Source organism: Saccopteryx leptura, chromosome 2 (genome assembly GCF_036850995.1).
Source record: "Saccopteryx leptura isolate mSacLep1 chromosome 2, mSacLep1_pri_phased_curated, whole genome shotgun sequence".
Lineage (NCBI taxonomy): Eukaryota > Metazoa > Chordata > Mammalia > Chiroptera > Emballonuridae > Saccopteryx > Saccopteryx leptura.
Window position 1 is genome coordinate 93,941,801 of NC_089504.1, and position 21,807 is coordinate 93,963,607.

At 42.7% G+C, this 21,807-nt stretch overlaps 1 protein-coding gene across 1 annotated transcript; it reads right to left on the bottom strand.

Annotated features, from left to right (window-relative positions):
- Positions 1 to 2,178: 2,178 nt before the first annotated feature.
- On the bottom strand, positions 2,179 to 21,722 carry ZNF367 (zinc finger protein 367). Its single transcript, XM_066368328.1, has 5 exons — positions 20,944 to 21,722; positions 12,739 to 12,889; positions 10,385 to 10,504; positions 7,499 to 7,637; positions 2,179 to 4,594 (listed from the first exon to the last, which is right to left on the bottom strand). The coding sequence occupies exons 1-5, from the start codon at positions 21,334 to 21,336 to the stop codon at positions 4,372 to 4,374; spliced, it is 1,026 nt and encodes a 341-aa protein (XP_066224425.1). The 5' UTR covers positions 21,337 to 21,722; the 3' UTR covers positions 2,179 to 4,371.
- Between the last annotated feature and the right edge of the window lie 85 nt (positions 21,723 to 21,807).

The window sequence follows — 21,807 nt, forward strand, 5'->3', positions numbered from 1 at the left end:
AGTAGCAATTTGTTTATCCATTCACCACCTGATGGGTACATTTGTTTTCTGGTTTAGGGCTATTATAAAAATACTTCAATAACAAGTAGTAGGCGTATATTTTCATTTCTGTTCGATAAGTACCTAGTACTGGAATGGCTGGGTAAGGCTGCTTTCTGGCGGGTTCTCTCCTTACCCGAGGGGCCCCTTCCTGTCTAGCCACTGAGCATCAGTGTGTGTAGGTTAACTGCAGGAGAGCCTCCCAGAACTGCCTCTTCTGACCACAGTCTACCAGCTCTAGCAATTTTTCAAGTGTCCCCCGTTTTCATTATCAATAATTAACTTTAAAAATCTGAAAACTTAAGCCCTGGCAGAAAGCTGGATTGGTTGGAGAGCCATTCCAGAGAGCAAAAGGTAGAGCGTTGTATTCCCTGATCAGGGTACATACAGGAGCAGCTTGATGTTCCTGTCTCTGTCTCCCTGCCTCTCTCTCTCAAAATAATAATAATAATAGTAATCTGAAATCTTAGCGGTTTAGAAAAGCTAAAGATTTCAAGGTAAGTATGTTTGAGCCTAAATTATATCCCTGACCTACAACTGTTTTTGCGATTGTAGGCATTGAACAATCAAGAACATTTTCAGCACTGAAAAGAACTAAAGCAGAACTTTTGAAAGTAACTACCACTAAAAGGAAGAATCCACATCACCCAAAACAAGAAAGAAAACACAGATAAGACCATTTTAAAAGAATGAATTCATAGGCAAGTTCTATAAAAAAATCTGAACTTGAAGTCATTTTGGTAATTTCCTCAAAAAGATCATTTCCAATGAGTCTCAAAATAAATTTTTACTGCAAAACATTGCAGTTTAAATAACCTTAATCAAATTTACATTTAATTTGCTTCTATGTCAACACTTTCCAGACCTTAAGTTGCTGTTGAAATCTTGTCCATATTCTGTTAAAATCACAACTCAGAACTAAAGAGTTGCTTGCAAATTCTTTTGGAAAGCCCCAGGCCGAACATCGACTTTTCAGGTACAAAATTAAAGGTATACTAAAAATATCTAATGAAAAATTAGGCAGAATTGCTTGACTCAGAAAAGTAAACAGGCTCTGAGTGGATTCTTGGGTAGTTGACCCAGATTCAACACATCCTGAATATACATAAAATTAAATCCCATTCCTGATGACGCTAATGTAAGGTCTACAATAAAACTGGCAACAACACATCTACACCAGTGTATTTTTAACACTGTAATAATGAACCAGATGAAAACATTAAGTGAGGCCCTGGCAAGTTGGCTCAGGATTAGAGCATCATCAGCCCAGCATGTGGAAATCCCGGTTTCCTGGGTAGGGCACACAGGAGGAAACCATCTGCTTCTCTACCCCTCCCTTCCCCCCTCCTGTCTCTCTTTTCGCCTGCAGTCATGGCTCCATTGGTTCCAGCGCAAAGCCAGGACCCTGTGGACAGCTCCACGGAGCCTCTGCTAGGTTGTGAGCATGGCCCGACAGGGGTTGCCAGGGTGCATGAGGAAATGTCTGTCTCCCCTCCTCTCACTGGGAAAAAGAAGATAAATAAGTAAATAAATAAATAGAAAGTTAAATGGATATCTAAAATCTTTCTAAAGAAAAAGCAATTCACACTATGGTACCAACTATGGTAAAAAGATGACTAGGATGAGACTGGAATGGAAGATAAAATGTATCAAAATAATGATGGAAGAATGTAGGGTTATAGGTGGCATTTCTTTTTAAATCTTTTTTTTCTTCTTTGAGAGGAGAGAGAGAGATAAAAAGCCTCAACTCCTAGTTGCGGCACTTATTGTTCACTGATTGCTTCTCACATGGGCCTTGACCTGGGGGGGGGGGCTCTAGTCAAACCAGTGACCCCTTGGCTCAAGCTAGTGAGCCTGCGCTCCAGTGGGATGAGTCCACGCGCAAGCCAGCGACCTTGGGGGGTTTGGAACCTGGGACCTAATCCCAGGTCAATGCTCTATCCACTGTGCCACCACTAGTCAGGCTCTAAATCTTTTTAATTTTTTTGTATCATGGTGGTTATATTTTTTATAGGAAAACAAATTATAAAGGGTTCAAGAATGAACGTGTACTTTAAACTGTAAATTAAAATAAAATTTTATTCAAAAAATCTTTTAAAATTACAGCATGTTTATTCTTATGCTGTTAACTCTGCCAGACTACAATTTAGCAATATGAAGCATAAAACACTTCAAAAATTTGAATGTAAACCACATTTTTAAAACAAAAAGCAGTCCTAATACACCTCAAATTTTAAATGCCAATGTATCTGTCCAAGTACATAGCTTATATCAAAAAGAACATTTTAAATATTTCTATAGTAAATAGTTGTAATAATTTCTTAAACTTTCAATTATACAAATAAAAAATGTTTGTGGATATAACTATAGTTGACAACAGCTGATCAGAGAAACAAAAACTCTTACTTTTGAAGGCCTTAGATTTTATTATTTTTGAATTGACAAGTATAGTTTTTTAAATTCTTACTGCCCTTCCCGCTTTATGTAATTTCATCACATTTTAAATTTCAAGACTGGTAAGTGTTGCTTTATATTTATAGCTCATTTAAGTCAAACTTGAAAGTAAAAATCTGGAGAAAATGTTGAAACCTAAACCAAGAAAATGCAATGTTATAGTCTCACTTTGCTTATAAGTGCTCCAAGTTAAAATTCTATATATCAGATTACAAAATTCTTAGACCATTACAATTATAACTTTTCTTATGACAAAAAATCCTTCGACTTGTCATTTACTGCACTGAGGATTACATTAGTAAAGTACGTCCTCATCACCCACATTACTTGTTACTGTCATCTTTCACATTTTTGCTCCTTTCCAAGACATTTACATCCTCCCCTTCTGGAGCACCACACGTGTGACACTGTTTATTGCAACACTGGGATTGCAAGAGAAAGAAGCCTACATTTCAGATGTTTAAACTATATCTGTAGGCTACTACTTCAATTCAAGAGATATAAAAGGCACTGAAAAGCCCATGTTTCTCTCTATTATTTTGAGTTTTACTGCAATTAAGCAATCTCTAAAAATTACCATGCTATGCATGTTTTTACTTCCTGCTTACAACAGCTAAATGGTGGAGGTTTGTGCCTACATGGAGGTGAGCCGCTCAGCTCTTGATATTTCTGTTCATGCTTCAGTACATAAAGTGGTGTTTAAAAACTTCATCTATTCAGAAAAATGGTTTAAACCACCACACAAGTTAACACACATGCAGTTAAAACTATTTATTTTAAGAAGCCTACTTATTTGAGTAGCTAATATTTTCTGCAGTGTTTATCTGATAGCTAAATTTACTGAGCACAAAATAGCTTGGCATGTTATTCTGAAAAGCAAGAAGGTGGCTTTATGCACTGAAAATATAAATAGGAGGCTTTCATTTTCTAATAATTCTAAACAAGCAATACAATTAAATTTAGTGTTTGCTAACAAAAGATTTAAAACATTTCACTACAAAACAACCCTGTTGATGTCCCTTTTATCAACAAAAATCCAGGTGCCAAATCTCATTACAGGGCCCATTAAAAAAAATTTTTTTTTAACCAGGTTACCTAGACTTTGCAAGATTAATCACTCAATTTCAGCAAATGAGAAATGTGAAATGTGCAAAAGTTCCCAAGTTACCAAGAGGGAGGGAGACAAGTACTTTCAAAACCTAAGTGTCATAGTAAGTTGTAAAGCCTCAGAAAGATAGAATAAGACTGATTTGACTCCAATTTTTTAAATTCTGAACTATTATACATCTTACCAGATCCTCAAATATCTATTTTTCTTTCCAAAATCTATAACTTAGGACATCTTCTGAAATAGTCAGTTTTCCATTTCTCTAGTCTTGTTACACTATTTTGCAATTTAAAAATATGTATTTTACACACACATCTTATTTCTTGCTTACTTCAGTGTTTACAGTATTGTTAAACATACTAATATACATTGTTTAAAATGATCTTATAAATAATCTATCTTAATCTTCTTTGGCTACATGTTCGACTCTGCTTTTTCATAAAAGTGTCTTATTCAGAAAGTGCTTCCTGTGAGAACTGCTTCCAATGAATGCATTAAACTTGCAAAATCTAGCTTCCCACAATACATAGCTTCCTACCCTGTATTATCAGTCCCATATTTACAAAATATTTTAAACTTTACAACAACCCATTACCATATAAAAAAAGTGCAATTCTCTCTCACCCCATATTCTGGAGCAATGACATTCTTCATGAATTTCTACAGAATAGCAGCCTATGATAAGCAAATAAGGTGCTTAGCTTATGCCCAAGGATCTACTTTTGAAGTACGCTGGGCAGTACTTTTGTACAGTGGCAGTCAGTGTCTAGCTACTGGCGGAGGGGCGCCCCCGTCAGGTTGGCCAGCTCTATGAGAGCGAGGGCTCCGTGCAGGCGCTCCCGCTGCTCCTGCAGCCTGCGCTGAGCACCGCTCTTCTCGTCGTCCTCCTCGTCAGACTGCAGGTATTCCAGAGGGTCCTGCTGCTCCTGATCGGCCTTCTGAGTGAGCTTTCCTCTCAAGGTGGGGGTACGCTGCTCTCTGGTTTCCCAATACCTATGGGAAATGCATCTGCGTTAGTTACAGTACAGATGACAATGTCAAATGTTTATTGTGCTTTTTTTAAAAAAGGGTTCTTTACCATAATAGTAAATATGTTTCAGTTTAAAAAGTTATAAAGTGTTAACACAAAAGATATATTACACATCTTTCTTGTTAAGGAGGAAATTCAAGTTCAGGAAGTTGAAGGACTTTCCCAGATTTCCAAAATCAAGAACTGGCAGTCCTGGGTCTCATGCTCAACTCTCTAATCATGTGTTTTTGCCATTGAACTTTAGCTGCCTGAAAGATCATATGTAAAATACACTCAAGTATGGAAGTGGTAGAACAGAGAGCCATGAGAACTATTTATCCACAGAGGGATGGTGATTTCTCACAGAGTTAACTATGAGAAACTTTAAACCCACAAAATGTGACTTGAATACTAATATCTGTAACACAGAGAGTTTATTCTAAAATTTAAGAGTACTGCCATTATTCTATTACATGGCTAACTGGTAATTCACAAGAGAAAATATAAATGTTCTACCTTTTAGATAACTGAAGAAATGCATATTTAAAGAACAGTATCAATGCCTATCAATAGATGAATGAACAAGGTGAGGTGTATCCATACAATGGGTTACTACTCCGTGATAAAAAAGGAACTATTGAAATAGTCAACATGGATGAATCTCAGTAATTATGTTGAGTTAAAGAAGCCAGATAGACTGAGAATGCCTATTTTATGGCTTCACTTGTATAAACTCTAGAAAATGCAGATTAGCTTATAGTGGCAGAGTAGATAGATCAGTGTTGTTTGGGGAGGAGGTAGGCAGGAAGGGGTGGGAGTGATGGATTACAAAGGGCCCTGAGGAAATGGTTGGAAGTGGTGGTCAGTTCACTATCTTGATGGTGGTGATGATTTCACAGATGTAAACATATGTCCAAATGTATCAAATTGTACATTTTTAAAAAATTTATTCATTTTGGGGGGAGAGAGAGAAGAGGGGGGAAATGCAGGAAGCATCAACTCTCACATGTGCCTTGACCAGGCAAGCCCAGGGTATCAAACCAGCAACCTCAGCATTCCAGGTTGACACTTTATCCACTGCACAACCACAGGTCAGGCCAAATTGCACACTTTCAATGTGTACAATCTATTGTATGTCAGTTACACCTCAGTAAAGCCGTTTTAAAATTAGATACAAAAAATGTACAACTACTAGATTTTGGGAAATCCAGACTACTCAAACTGAAAAAGTTTTGAAAGTACTCAGAGGTATAAAAAAGAAATGCAAATAGTTCAGAATGATTTGAAGAACAACTAGAAAAGGAGAATGGCAGAAGATAAGTTTAGCTAGGTCAGCAGGGAACAGGTAGTGAAGGGCTTTGTGTGCCATACATAATAAAGAGTTTAGACTTCACACTGAGGATCACATCAGTATTAGAAAGACCCTCTGGCAGCAGCAGGGAGAATGCACTAAGGCAGTGGTCCCCAACTCCCGAGCCGCGGACCGGTTAAATAACTTACATTATTTCCGTTTTATTTATATTTAAGTCTGAACAATGTTTTATTTTTAAAAAATAACCAGACTCCCTCTGTTACATCTGTCTAAGACTCACTCTTGATGCTTGTCTTGGTCACGTGATACATTTATCTGTCCCACCCTAAAGGCCTGTCCATGAAAATATTTTCTGACATTAAACTGGTCCATGGCCCAAAAAAGGTTGGGGACCACTGCACTAAGTGATGCAGCAGCTGAATTTGAGTTGTTAGGAAGTAGACTCCATCGAGTAGATGGGAGAGAGGACAAAGACAAGGATGACCAACAAGTTTCTGGCTTGTGGAAATTAGCGATAATGGGGCAGTGGAGGCCAGACAGGAGGAGGGAGAGGGAGCAATGCAGGAAGCAAGACAGACAGTCTCTGCCCCTGTGGAGCTCACAGCCCAGCAGAGAAGAGAGGCACTGAATGAATGAATGAATAAGTGTATGATGTTTTGAATTGGAAAGTACTGTGTGTTATAAAAGTATCTACTAAGTAAATCTAACCTTGTTTGTTCTGGGGCTTGGTAAGCAGGTTAGGGAAGAACTTCCTGCAGTAATGTTTAACCTGAGTAAGAAATGAAGAATGAGCCATGAGACTAAATGACAAGGAAAGCTGGCATACTTTGCAGAGGCAGCAGTGAGCACAAAGGCCCGGAAACCACAGCGAGAGTGGTGCTGAGAAACCAGGAGCCCAGACGGCTGGAGAGGTTCCATTGCCAGGGTGAGGCAGAGCTCCAGCAGCGAGCACTCGAGGGTTCTAGACTCAATCCTAAGCACAGAGGAAGTCAATGCAGCTAGGGAGTGGCACCATCCACAGCTGGGGGTTTGCATAAAAGAGATGACTTCTTAAATTAAAATATCCTGGTTCTGGTCCATTGGCTAAGCAGATAGAGCATCGGCTCGATGTATGGATGTCCCAGGTTTGATTCCCAGTCAGGCCACACAAGAGAAGCAACCATCTGCTTGCTTCTCTTCCTCTACCTCTCTCCCTTCTCTCCCTCTTCCCTTCTCACAGCCAGTGGCTTGGTTGGTTTAAATGTCAGCCCATCAGCCTTCAGCACCCTCAGCCAGGATGCTAAGGATAGATCGATTGGTACGAATGTCAGCCCCATATGGAGGTGACGGGTGGATCCCAGCTGGGTTGCATGCGGGAGTCTATCTCCCCTCCTCTCACCAAATAAATAAATAAATAAATAAATAAATAAATAAATAAATATAATACTCCTAACAATTCAGTGGTTTAAGAAAATAAAGCACCGTTTCTAATTATTTTATGAAATGTGTAGGAAAGCAACTTATTTAAAATGAGAGAACTGTGGAAGTCCCCTGCATCAGCCCATGCACTGGGGGTGTTTTGCAGGAAGAGCCTTACTTTGCCAACCACTCAGCAGCAGCCTGGTTGTCCACAGCCTGGTGCTTGCTGAGAGCATCAGTGGGCTCCTCCCGCTTCAGCCGGGCATAAGGGTGCTTCGTACAGTGGCGGTTTGCATGCGTAAATCTGCTAAGGCAGCCTACAAAAAACAGCAGGAAACACTCATCAGAATCTGGACATACCGCATAAGTGGAATACATTCAGTTTCTCCGGTAACCAAGGAAAGCAAATTTAGATGATGAGGTTTGACCTGACCAGGTGGTGGCATAGTGGATAGAGCCTCGGACTGGGACTCACAGAGGACCCAGGTTGGAAACTCCAAGGTCGCCGGCTTGAGCAAGTGATCATAGACATGACCCCCATGTCGTTGGCTTGAAGCTCAAGGTCATTGGTTTGAGCAAGGGGTCACTCACTTTGCTATAGCACCCCCCACACGGCACATATGAAAAAACAATTAACGAACAACTAAGGTGCCACAACGAAGACTTGATGCTTCTCATCTCTCTCCCTTCTGTCCCTATCTGTACCTCTCTCTCTCATACAAACACATACACACAAAAAGATGAGGAGATTTGGCATTAAATAACTTGGAGGAGGAGGAAAAAAATAGCCCTAAGCACAGTATTTTATCAATGCTAGTGAGGGGGATGGGACGATGGTTTTCACCTCTTGGTCATCATGTTATAAACGCATTTCACAAGAAAACCAGATAGAAGGTGAAGGAAGACAATTTGACTTTGGGTGATGGGTATGCAACATAATCAAATGTCAAAATAACCTGGAAATGTTTTCTCTGAACATATATACCCTGATTTACCAATGTCACCCCATTAAAATTTAAAAAAAAAATTAAAATAAAAAATAATAATAATATTGCTTTAGTATTTCATTCTTAAAGAAGTTTGGATTCTTTGCAATAAATACTTTTTGTTAAAAAATTAAATAAATGCATTCAACCCTACTGGAAAGTGATTCATTAACATGAGTCATAAAAATGTATAAACCCTCTGACCCTAGAATTCTATTCTTGGAATCTATAAGGCAACATCTCAAAAGATGAACAAAGCTTTAATAAGAAAACATAACCCTTAGCTTTGTTGCTAAATAAATTTTTAAAACTAATTAAATATTTAATATCTAACAATGAGGCAATCATTGTGTGAACCTTGAACAACATTAGAGGCAAAAATCCAGCTATAGCCAGTATATGCTTAAGCAAATTCACTAGATAAAAAAGCCGCAGACAGCCCTGGCCGGTTGGCTCAGTGGTAGAGCGTCAGCCTGGCGTGCAGAGGTCCCGGGTTCGATTCTGGCCACGGCACACAGGAGAAGCACCCATCTGCTTCCCCACCCCTCCCCCTCTCCTTCCTCTCTGTCTCTCTCTTCCCCTCCCGCAGCAAGGCTCCATTGGAGCAAAGATGGCCCGGGCGCTGGGGATGGCTCCTTGGCCTCTGCCCCAGGCGCTAGAGTGGCTCTGGTGGCGACAGAGCGAAGCCCCGGATGGGCAGAGCGTCACCCCCTGGTGGGCGTGCCGGGTGGATCCCGGTCGGGCGCATGCGGGAGTCTGTCAGACTGTCTCTCCCCGTTTCTAGCTTCAGGAAAAAAAAAAAAAAAGCCGCAGACATCTGTAACAACTGACAATAACGAAGAAAACCAGAGCTATACAACAAAAAACTGTACTGAATTTCAATTATACTGCATAAAAATGTACACAAGAAAATCATCTTCAGAAACTATAAGACATTAAGGAAATCACCTGAGAAAATGCTTAAGAAATTACTAACAGCAGCAGTGTTAAGATGGTAAAATTTCCCCCTTCAATGAAAATGTAGATAATATGCTTCCTTCAATTTAATAGTTAAAAAGTCTAAAACCAAAGTAAAAGCCTACTCTAAAGGCTGTATTTACTTTCATAGATTTTCCCATTGCCTACAACTGGATATAGTATTTTTAATTGCCTTTTAAGATTTTCACCTAAAAAGAATACTTTCTTTAAAAAAAAAATCAATCTTTTCCCAGAAATTGACCACGGTGTGTTCTAAAATCTTTTTTTTTTTTTAAGTGAGAGAGAGCAGAGAAAGAGACAAAGAGAGGAGAGGACAGGCAGACAGAAAGGGAGAGGGATAAGAAGCATAAATTCTTCATTGTGGCACCTTAGTTGTTCATGGATTGCTTTCTCATATATGCTGTGATGGAGGAAGACAGGGAGGGCTAGAGCCTGAGCCAGTGACCCCTTGTTCAAGCCAGCGACCTTGGACTCACGCCAGCAACCATGGGGTCATGTCTATGATCCCATGCTCAAGTCAGCGACCCAGTGCTCAAGCTGGTGAGCCTGCATTCAAGCTGGATGAGTCCTTGATCAAGTCAGTGACCTCAGGGTTTTGAACCTGGGTCTTCTGTGTCCCATTCCGATGCTCTATCCCAGGGTCGGGAATCTATGGCTCACGAGCCAGATGTGGTTCTTTTGATGGCTGCATCTGGCTTGCAGACAAATCTTTAATAAAAAATAATAATAAGGTTAAAAATATAAAACATTCTCATGTATTATAATCCATTCATTTCCTACCGCTCATGTTCATGGTTGTGGGTGGCTGGAGCCAATCACAGTTGTCCTCCGGGACAACACCAAATTTTTATTGGATAATGCGTAAAGTACACAGGTCGTTGTATGGCTCTCACGGAATTACATTTTAAAATACGTGGTGTTCATGGCTCTCTCAGCCAAAAAGGTTCCCAACCCCTGCTCTATCCACTGCACCACCACCTGGTCAGACTCTAAAATCTTGATTAAAAAAAAAAAAATTCTCCTCCCAAAACCTTGAGGCAAAATATCTTTTGGCTACTAACTCATAGCTAGTTATTACATAAACTTAACTCCTAACATACCATTTTCTGAACAAACGAAAGGTTTCTCTCCTGTGTGAAGACGCTGATGCGTTTTGAGCTGTCCGCTTTGAACAAAGGCTTTTCCACAGTCTGGATAGTCACACAGGTAGGGTCTCTCACCTAAGACAGATATTAAACATTATTTCTGAGATAGTAAGGTGAAAGGAAGCAGGGACAAGGGAAACAATCAACCTTTATATAGCTCAGACTTCAAACAATAATAAACACATCAGCCTCTACAGAGCTGCGCGTGAAAATGTGAAAGACAGCACACTTCATGACATCAAGCAGCTATCCATTCAGAAGCACAATATTTTCTTTAGGCCTTGAGCTTTTAGGTACCCCAGTTCAAATCCTTGACGTTATCATCTTCCATTTTTCCCCATATTTTTCTCCCCATAATCCAAATCACAACCTCTTGCTGATTCTTTAAAATGTCTCCAACTCCTACTTTCCACTGCAACTTCCCCTGGTCACCTGGAAGCCCCTCTACCTAGAACAAAGCCTGGCTGCCCTCTAAGCTATCCATCTGCACAGTACTTCCAAGTAGCTGGCACAGAACTCTTGCTTTTGTCATATCAATTACCCCCAGAACACTCCAACTCCCTGGAAAAATAAAAATTATCTGCTGATTTCTAATGGTCCCCTAAGAACTGCAATGTAGCTACTGGGTAAGGTGTCAGGGTTTATCTTTACCCTGAGACCCATTCCAGCCAAGAAGCAGTTCCTCATTTTATTCTACTCCTTGAAAATCCTATCTTCTCTGTCTATGCAAATCTCCTCAACCCCCGTAGGCTGTCTGTGAAACTCCTCCTCCTTCTAAGAGCTCTGTATCCTCTTAGCATCCTATGTTGTTCATGTATCATGGTACTCTCCCTATACAAAGATGCATAAATACCTTGTATTCCATTTCAGTTCTTATGCTCAACACAGTGCCAGGCTGGACAAAGTGTTACTCAACCATAATTGAATTTATTATTTCTTGAAAAAAATATTCTTTGATTAACAGTTATATACTGATTCTCCCAATACAACTAAAAGACCAGTAACTAGTCATCCCTAAACTTCTCATTATTTAGAAATGTACTAAACGGTTTTGACAGTTGGATACAAGTTAATAAAAAACAGGAGATGGAGGATTATATAAGAGTAAAAGGAAAGTGTTTCCAAGGCATATACTTTTAGAGCTTAACTAGACCACAGAGATCATGGGCTCAGTTCCCTGACATATAGAGCAGTATAGTAGGCAGCTGCCTGGAAGTATCAGGTGACACACAGGGATGGTTTCATTATGCCAGATGGTCTTGAATCTTATCTACACTTGCAACATGCACTCTATGGCCTGCGAACCAGTTACCTGGGGATATTTCACACTAATTAGACTTTTCTAAAAACAAAAGTTCTCAAAATCAGATATTCACTAAAAAAGTGTAGCCCTTTGCCATAGAGGGAACCCCCTCCTCCTAAGAGGTGGGAAATATGTACAAAGTAATGGCTGTTTTTCAAACAGGAGTCTTCCTAAGTGGACTCAGATCAGCTCTGGGTGGGGAGGAGGGGTGTCAACAGACCAACTGGGAACACTGGGATTGAGAAATTCCACACCCTTCCTTGGACCCCTTTCAGCTGCGCCCACCCCGTGCCTCACCACTTCCCCATTCCCTTAACAATAAAAGATGCCTGAATTTGAGAATTAGTTCTCCCACCTTCTCAAGCTACACCTTCTCTATCAATAAACCTTTTCTTACTCTAAAACACTGTCTACTGATTACTGGCCTTTCTTTTCTTTTCTTTTTTTCCTTTTTGTATTTTTCTGAAGCTGGAAACGGGGAGGCAGTCAGACAGTCTTCCACATGCGCCCAACCGGGATCCACCCGGCATGCCCACCAGGGGGCGGTGCTCCGTCCATGTCCATCCGGGACATCACTCTGCCGCAACCAGAGCCATTCTAGCGCCTGAGGCAGAGGCCACAGAGCCATCCTCAGCGCACGGGCCAACCTTGCTCCAATGGAGCCTTGGCTGTGGGAGGGGAAGAAAGAGACAGAGAGGAAGGAGAGGGGGAGGGATGGAGAAGCAGATGGGCGCTTCTCCTGTGTGCCCTGGCCGGGAATCGAACCCGGGACTCCCGCACACCAGGCCAACGCTCTACCACTGAGCCAACCGGCCAGGGCCACTGGCCTTTCTTTTGAGGTATCAGAAACATGAACCTTGGGCCTGTAACATACACAGCACCTGTTTGTTTTTAAACTACAATAAGGAAATATAAAGCAACTAGAAAATTAACTTATACATCCAAACATCAAATCAGCTTTCAATTAGGTATTATTTTCAACATTCTCTAAAATTTGCTCACCTACCTGTATGAGTCCTTTTGTGAGCCTGGAGCGATTTCTCCCGCGGAAACACCCTATTACAGATGTTACAACGAATTCTACTGGACGAATGCTCTCCTTCATTTATTAAGTCCCGGACAGTATCTGCTCTGGGTCTGCCACGTCGGATTCCATCCTGTTAACAATTTGTATAAACATTAAACAAAACATCACAATAAATACTTTTCAAAAAATCTTTCTTAAGTGACATGACCAAAAATGGTATAGTGGGTAGTTCCAAGGACACATCCCTCCACAGAACACTGAAAAATTGAGCTGTCACAATTAGCTTTGTCCCAACACCAGAAAACAGAGATTTACACAGCAACTCCACAAACAATGAATTTTTTTAAAAAGGCATCTTACAACATTAGGAGGGTTTTGCAATATTTTTTATTTGCCCTTACCCCTCTCCCTACTATATAGTGACCTTGAAGACAACAGCTTCGGTTCTCAATGTGGGAACCTACTCCCTGGTTCCAGAGAATAGCACAGACCTTATTATGAAAGAATTGTGTCTGTTTTGTTATTTTGGGTTTTTTTTAAAGATTTTACTTATTGACTTTAGAGAGATGGAGAGATCATAGTTGCTTCACTTTAGCTCATTTATTGCTCCTCATATGTGCCGTGACCAAGCAAGCCCAAGGTTTGAACCAGTGACCTTAGCATTCCAGGTTGGTGCTCTATCCACTGCACCACCACAGGCCAGGCACTCGTGTCTGTTTGACCTGACTGGGGGCTACTGAAGGACTGAGGCAACATGCTTGTCTTTGCTCTGCCTAACTTAGAACTCTCGGGGTGGAAAAGCCACAACACAGAGCACTCTGCTCAACACCCCGTGCAGCAATCACAACTTGCGGCACCTAGGGCAACAGAATTCAACTGAGGCAAATAATATACCAAAACCTGGGAGGAAACATTGAGGTAAGAATTTCTTTGGGAAATTAGGGCATTGAAATGTGCCCATGAATCCTAAAGATAGGAATTCAGAAAGCCACACACATACGCAGGGCAGAAGCATGCTCAGCAAAGGGCTGAGAAGACGCTAACTTTCACCTTTGGCTAATCTTAGGCATAGCACCATCAGGAAATGAGGGCTAAGGCAGAGTTGTAAACAGTGTGACTGAGCAGTGAAGGAGGGCCACAGCCAGAGCCATTCTGCAAAAATTAGAAGTTTTCCTTCTTTTTTTTCTGGCTCCAGGCTATCACTAGACTTTTAATTTAATGACAGATTTTAAAGGGCAGGATGAATCAGCAAATTTGAACCTAAATCAATTTAATACAGTAAGAGGAACAGAAAGAGAAAATACTGAACTGAACCTAAGACACCCATAGGACATCAAGTGTCTTAGACCTTTCAGCTGCTATAGCAAAATACCATAGACTGGGTAATTTATACACAGAAATTTATTTCTCAGTTTGGAAAGTCCAATTAATCAAGGTGCCAGGAAGATCAGATAAGGCCCCTCTCTTGGTTCATAGCCAGTGCCTTCTCACTGTGTCCTTACATGGTAGAAGGTGAAAGGGATCTCTCTAGAACCTCTTCGATAAGGGCACTAATCCCATTCGTGAAAACTCCTGTGACCTAAGCACCTCCCAATGTCATCATCTTTGCCAGTCAGGATCTGAAAACATAAATTTCTCAGGGGGGCCTCAAACATTGAGGCCATATATACAAAAATACACACAATTGGAGACCCAGAGAAAAAGAACCAAAAAAAAAAAAAATACTCGAAGAAACAATAGCTGCAAACTTTCCAAATTTGGTAAGGTACAGTCTAAACATCCAAGAAGCTCAATGAACTTTAAGATAAATAAACGGAGAAATACACGCCAAGATACATTAAAGCAAACTATTCAAAGACAAAGAATCTTGAAAGTAGCAAGAGAGAAGCAGTTCATCATATACAAGGAGTCCACAAATAAGATTAATAGCTGATTTCCCATGAGGGACTATAAAAAGCAGTGGGATTACATGTTGAAAGTGCTGACAGAAAAAACAAGTCAACCAACAATCTTGTATTCAATAAAACTATCCTTCAAAAATTAAGGAATTAGCATTCCTACATAAACAAATGCTAAGGAGTTCATGCTAGGAAACCTGCCCTACAATAAATCTAACAGGAGTTTTTCAGGCAGAAATGAAAGGTCACTAGACAATAATTCAAAACCACACAAAGAAATAAAGAACACCACTAAAGGTAACTACATAAGTCAGAATTATTGTATTTTTGGTTTATACCTCCTCTTTTATTTCCTATAGAATTTAAAAGACAAATGCCAAATGTATAAAAAAATTATAAATCTATATTATAATGGGGAAACAATATAAGATGTAATTTGTGATGACAGTAACAAAAAGGGGGAGGAACAGAGCTGTATGGGAACAGTTTTGGTACACCATAAAGTAAGACTGGACTAATGAAAATGATACACTACCATAAAAAAACAGTTAAACAAAAAGAAGGTAGTAATGGAGTAACTGAGAAACAAAATAGGTATATGATATATAGAAAACAAATTACAAAATAGCTAAGTATATAGTTCTGTATCAGCAATTACTTAGAATGTAAATAATATAGATTAAATTCTCCAATTAAGAGGCAGAGATTGGACGAATAGATTTAAACACACACACACAATCCAACTACAGTATATGCTGTCTATAAGAGACTTCACTTTAGATCTAAAAACACAAATATGTTATAAGTGAAAGAACAGAAAAAGAGATAACAATTATAAATACATAGAGCCCCCAAGCTGTATGAAGAAAAAGTAGCAGAATAGCCCTGGCCAGTTGGCTCAGTGGTAGAGCCTCTGTCTGGCATGTGGAAATCCCAGGTTCTACTCCCTATCAGGGCACACAGGAGAAGCCACCATCAGCTTCTCCACCCCTCCCCCTTCTCTCTTTCTCTTCCCCTCCTAAATCCATGGCTCATTGGCTCTGAGCATGGCTGGAGTGTTGAGGATGGCACCCTGGAGCCTCTACCTAAAGCGCTAAAAATAGCTTGGTTGCTATTGGAGCATCACCCCCAGAAGGCCTTGCCCAGTGGATCCCCCTTCCAGCACATTCAGGAATCCGTCTCCCCTCCTCTCACTTGGAAAAAAAAAATTAAAATAAAAAGTTAACCATTTGGCTGCTGCCCAGCAACTCTAAGATCTTGTTTCAGCTACAAACCACACATTTATTTTTTCCAGATGAGAAATGGAAAGCTAAAAAACACAATATAGCATCCTGGCCATATACAAGAAGGCTTCACTAAGTATTCTTTGAACTAAGAAAATTAGGCAAGGCAAGTAAGTAAGCATCTAATACCCTAAAATCAATGAATAAAGAGCATCTTTTAATCATACTTACAAAAATAAGCAGTGCTACTTTAAAAGGACCATTTTCATTTAGCCTTAGCAATAAGAAAATGTTTCTAAGTATGTACATTTCATGTCATTTATTTATTTAATTTTTAGAGAGAGAAAAGAGAAACATCAACTTGTTCCACTCCTTCATGCCATCATTGGTTGATTACTGTATGTGGCCTGGGGGATCAAACCTGCAACCTTGGCTTGTCAGGAAGATACTCTAACCAACTGAGCAACTTGGCCAGGGCCTCTGATACATTTTGACAATAATAAAGTCTCATCAGCAACCAAGTATACCAAGTCTAAGAGAGAAACCTTGTTGGGACTGCTTGATTTGCAAGTAAATTAACAAATTTTAAGACACCCCATTGCTATTTTGTGGCAACTGCTGCTAGAAAGAAGCAAAATGACTGTCAAAAATGTTTGCCGGCCCTGTCCGGTTGGCTCAGTGGTAGAGTGTTGGCCTGGCGTGCGGAAGTCCCGGGTTTGATTCCCAGCCAGGGCACACAGGAGAGGCACCCATCTGCTTCTCCACCCCTCCCCCTCTCCTCCCTCTCTGTCTCTCTCTTCCCCTCCCGCAGCAAGGCTCCATTGGAGCAGGGATGGCCCGGGCGCTGGGGATGGCTCCTTGGCCTCTGCCCCAGGCGCTAGAGTGGCTCTGGTCCAGACAGAGCAACGCCTGGGGGGGGGGGGGGGGGCAGAGCGTCGCCCCCTGGTGGGCGTGCCGGGTGGATCCCGGTCGGGTGCATGCGGGAGTCTGTCTGTCTCTCCCGGTTTCCAGCTTCAGAAAAATACAAAAAAAAAAAAAAGTTTGCCTCCTTCAGTAAATTTAATTTTTTAAATAGACTTTCAATACCTCCAGAAGGTAGATTAGTAAGTTTGAAAGTGTTTTCTAAACTATTTCATGATAAATGTTTTGAGTTCTCAATGTCAATAACACACTTTAAAATTATTTAATAGACCTTGGCCAGGTAGTTCAGTTGGTTAGAGCCACCATCCCAAACCACCAATGTTGCAGGTTAGATTCCCAGTCAGGGCACATACAAAAATCAACCAACGAATGCATAAAATAAGTAGAACAAATCGGTGTCTCTCTCTCTCTCTCTCTAAAAATCAGAAAATAAAAATAAACTTTTTTAAGTTTAAAATTACTTAATAAAATCCCTGAAACTGCTTGTAGTTCATTATCTCCATGTGCACTATGGGTGAATCATGCTGACTGAATTTGCTCACTTTTTGGGAGACAAGTTTGCAGTGAAGCTGATGTCAGTAAAATGTTCTCAAGCCACACAGATCCCAGAGTGGAGAAGTAACCTCATGAATGCTCCCCTCTACCTGCTTCTCTGTTATAAAGGTTAGAGGCAACAACAGTTGTGGGTTTGAGAACAACATTTGTGTTCATTTGCTGTTGATTTGTTGCTTTGCCTCCCAAAGGAGGTGTCTGAGTCCTGCACACATGGGATACCAGCTTCTGCTTTGTTTATTCCTGTCTAGCACTGTGTCCTCTGTCTGTGGGGAGAACCTCCATTGTCTACTCCCTTATTGTGCCCCTTATCACAAGACTGCTTAGCATGTCTGTGGGTAAAATTACATATTAGCATTATCTTCTGTAGAATTTTGGGAGGGAAGGGAGCAGGTCTAATTTCCCTCTGCCATAATCTATTCCAAGCCTTCTCACCTTGTGCTCTAGTGCCCTTATGCCCTCTACTCAGCTGCATTCATCAGGTTACTTCACTGTAGGACCTGTGTGGTTTGAGAGCATTATTGCACCAGCTTTATTGCAAACTTGTCACCCATCTTCCCAAAAAAGTGAACAAATTCTTGGCCTGGCCGGTTAGCTCAAGTGGCAGAGCGTCGGCCTGGAGTGCAGGAGTCCCGGGTTCAATTCCGGCCAGGGCACACAGGAGAAGCGCCCATCTGCTTCTCCACCCCTCCCCTTCTCCTTCCTCTCTGTCTCTCTCTTCCCCTCCTGCAGCCAAGGCTCCATTGGAGCAAAAGTTTGCCCCGGTGCTGAGGATGGCTCTGTGGCCTCTGCCTCAGGCGCTAGAATGGCTCTGATTGCCGCAGAGAGACGTCCCGGATAGGCAGAGCATCGCCCCCTGGTGGGCATGCCGGGTGGATCCCGGTTGGGCGCATGCGGGAGTCTGTCTGACTGTCTCCCTGTTTCCAACTTAAGAAAAATGCAAAAAAAAAAAAAAGTGAACAAATTCAGTCAGCATGATTCACACATAGCGCACAAGGAGATAAAGAGCTACAACCACTGCCTGACCAGGTGGTGGCACGGTGGACAGAACGTCAGATTGGGACACAGAGGACCCAGGTTCAAAACCCCGAGGTCCGCAGGCTTAAGCACAGGCTCACCAGTTTGAGTGTGAACTTGCTGGCTTGAGCATGGGATCACAGACATGACCCCATGGTCGCTGGCTTGAGCAAGGGGTCAGTTGCTCTGCTGTAGCCCACCCTCCACCCCAAGGCACATATGAGAAAGCAATCAATGAACAACTAAGGAGCCGCAACAAAGAACTGATGCTTCTCATCGCTCTCCCTTCCTATCCGCCGTCTGTCCCTATCTGTCCCTCTCTCTGTCTCTGTCAAAAAACAAAAAACAAACAAAAAAACCACAACCACTTTCAGGAAGCAAAACAAAGATACCTGTTTTAGATTCTAAAGTCTAGATTTACTGATCACAAATAAAACTAGGTAACCTCCTTAAATAAAGGCATATTCCAGGCTTTCCTCTCCATTCCCTCCAACCCTGCAAGATGCGGAAGCTAAATGAGTGAATTTTTGGAGCTGTATTTGGATTGCTTCATTGATAAAAGGACAAGTTAGAATCATTTCAACTCGTAATTTATCACAGTTAAAATATGAAAGATTGTGAAGAAAAAAAAAGTGAAATATAAAACAGCCTTTTCACTTTTACATGTTCTTCATAACTTCTGGTCTATTTTACTTCTGAAAAGAGGTGGTCAAAGTGGAAATAAAATTGAAACCTCTGCATCATGTAAGCAACTTTTATAGGTTTGTATGAAAATAAGCCTGTTTTAGGCCAAAAATAACACACCTGCATATTTCATTTATCTATGATAGCATTACTCTTGGATAATTCCAAATTAGAGTCAGTTATAGTTAATAGTAAATCCAAAATCTTCCACAAGTATTTGTGCATGTATGCCTTTATGTTGCTTGACATTTTTTTATGTTTTAAAAAAAAGGAGGTCTAAACACAGAAAAATATCTAGGATACCTACATCTTACTAAGGACTACCTACAGATAGTTAACAGTGATTGGACTCTTCACAAACTCATTCAGTACTATTATGAACATTTTTACCACTTGTTCTTTCAAAATTTGTCAAAGCACATAGTTTTTTTATTTATCTATTAATTTTAGAGAGAGAAAGGAGAGGAGAGAGAAACAGAAACATCAATTTGTTCTTCTACTTATTTATCCATTCATTGGTTGATTCTTGTATGTGCCCTGCCAAAGGGGATGGGACCTGCAACCCTGGCTTATGGGGAGGACTATCTACCCAACTGAGCTACCTTGCCGGGACATCAAAGCACATAGTTCTGCAATTTTATAGTTCTTTAAAAACAATGACATTAGTAACATAAAGTGTATCAATTTTCTCCAGACTCAAACAACATGGAGTTTCAGTATCTTTGCTACTGCATGTAAAATGTTCATACTTGCTTCAACTTATAAATCAGTATTTGCCAACAGGAATGCACTTATCCACTAAGTGATTTACCTTGGCAAACTGCTTGTCTTATATAGCCAGTTAACCAATTGAACCTGAATAGTAATCTTAACGCCATTCCTTTTTAACATAACTATTTACTGGACACTTTTATTCAGTATTTAGTGTGCAAGGCATTAAATTCGAATATTCTACCGCAGAGAAATGATCTGGCCCTCCTGGAGTTTTACAGGCTACGGAGGTTAATTTAAGTATGTCTGCGGAGAGGAACCCGAACACATGCTTCAGGACTAGAAGCCACAGAAACTCAACCACAGTCCCAGCTTTCTCCCTACCTAGCCGTGTGACCTTGGGGAAGTCCCTTCACCAATCTCTACAGGCAAAGCTAATGCTAGTATGTAATTATACTGCAAACGTACTTAGCAATCCTTTGATGATTGCTTATCCGAAAAACGTAGGTTTGAACCAGATAGTCACATGCTTCCCAACTTTAAACAGTCTGAGAGTTCGATCAATTTGAGGTTAGCGACAACAGCGTCCCATGCCACTGTGCTCTTCAGCTCCTAGCAAAGTAGTGCGCTGGATAAATGAAAGGCCGCGAGGACCCAACTTCCGCCGCCGAAGCTTCCCCCAAGTCCCTTCCCACTCTTCCGCTATCTCTGCAAGGCATCTTTAGCAGGGCCAGGGTCGGGGGTCTACAGTGATGGAGCACAAACTGCGCGTCCCCCTCGCTTTCGGCACCCAGAGCAGCTCTAGGAGGCAGACACTTCGCTCCCTGTCCCGCCAGATGGGCTTGCACGGAGGATTGACCCGCCTCCTCCGCCCCTAGGCTGAGCTCCAGTCCCCTGCACCTGCTGGACTCCCGCCCCGGGTCAGCCCGGCCTCCCCCAGGCGGCGTCATCAGGCCACCGCCCCGCCCCGCAACGCCCCGGACCCCGCCACCGGGACCGGTTTTTTTTTTGGCGCGCGGCAGTGACGTCAATGTCCTGTCACCCGCCCCGCCCCCGCCGCGGCCACAGCAACTTCGCATTTTAAACTCGGCCCCGCCCCGCCCACAGCGTCTGCGGGCGCTGCCGGCTCCCAGAAGCGCCGTTAACCGCCCGGCAGGCCCGCGCCCCACCCCGCTCACCTTGAGGTGGCCACTGTCCGGGCTGCTCGCTTCCTCCTCGTCCTCCCCTCCGGAAGCCGCGGGAGGGGGCGCGCCCCGGCCCCGAAGCCCCGGGTGCTGAACGGTAGCGGCGGGCAAGGTGGCCGAGGCGGCGCCCCCCGCGGCCCCGGGGCTGAGCGTCACATTGTGCGCGTTCTCGCCCCAGCGCCACGGGTACACCATAAAGTCGCTGAAGCCAGGGCTGGTGGGGATGAGCGGCGGGGGCGGCTCCGGCTCCCCGCCGCCGCACGTGGCCTTGATCGGGGTCGTTCTGATGACCGACACCAGCACCCGCTTCGGGGAGTCGTGGCAGAAGATGACGGGCGGCGGCTGCGGCGGGTTGTCCGCCATCGGCGCTTCCACGCCCCGGATCATCGCCCTGTGCCGATCCGCAGCTCCCGCAGCCGGCGGCTGCACTCCCTCAACCCGGGTCTGGTCCTCTCCTCCGCTCCGCTCCGCTCGCCCGCGCTGCTCCGAGTCGCTGGCTCAGTTCCGTGGGCTCATGGCAGGCGGACGTTCCCCGGAATTCTCCTGTGCGGCGGCCAGCCAAGGAGCGGAGCACCTCGGCGGGCACCAGGTGGTCAGGGCCGGACCCCAAGCCCCGCTCAAGCCCGCCCTCCGCTCTTTGTACTCCCCGACGCAGGCTGCAACGGTGGGATGCAGCGGGAGGCCTGGCTTGCGGTGCCGGAAAAGCAGAACTCAGCCCGCTGAAACCCAGAAAATAACAACCTGCCGCTGCGGTCCCCACTCGGACTTTTCCCGCGTTACATTTCGCGCCTGGGCGGAACCAATCACCGCGAGGCCCTTGCCGGCTGGCCGCAGCGGCAAGTGACAGATCACGCGAGC

What these genes read in the sequence shown, in the direction of transcription:
- ZNF367 (XM_066368328.1), bottom strand. Translation starts at nt 21,336, where the DNA reads ATGATCCGGGGCGTGGAAGCGCCGATGGCGGACAACCCGCCGCAGCCG. An exon ending in TCACAAAAGGACTCATACAG is followed by an intron (nt 10,505 to 12,738) that starts GTAGGTGAGCAA and finishes TATCTGTCTTAG; the next exon opens with GTGAGAGACCCTACCTGTGT. An exon ending in TTTCGTTTGTTCAGAAAATG is followed by an intron (nt 7,638 to 10,384) that starts GTATGTTAGGAG and finishes TGTTTTTTGTAG; the next exon opens with GCTGCCTTAGCAGATTTACG.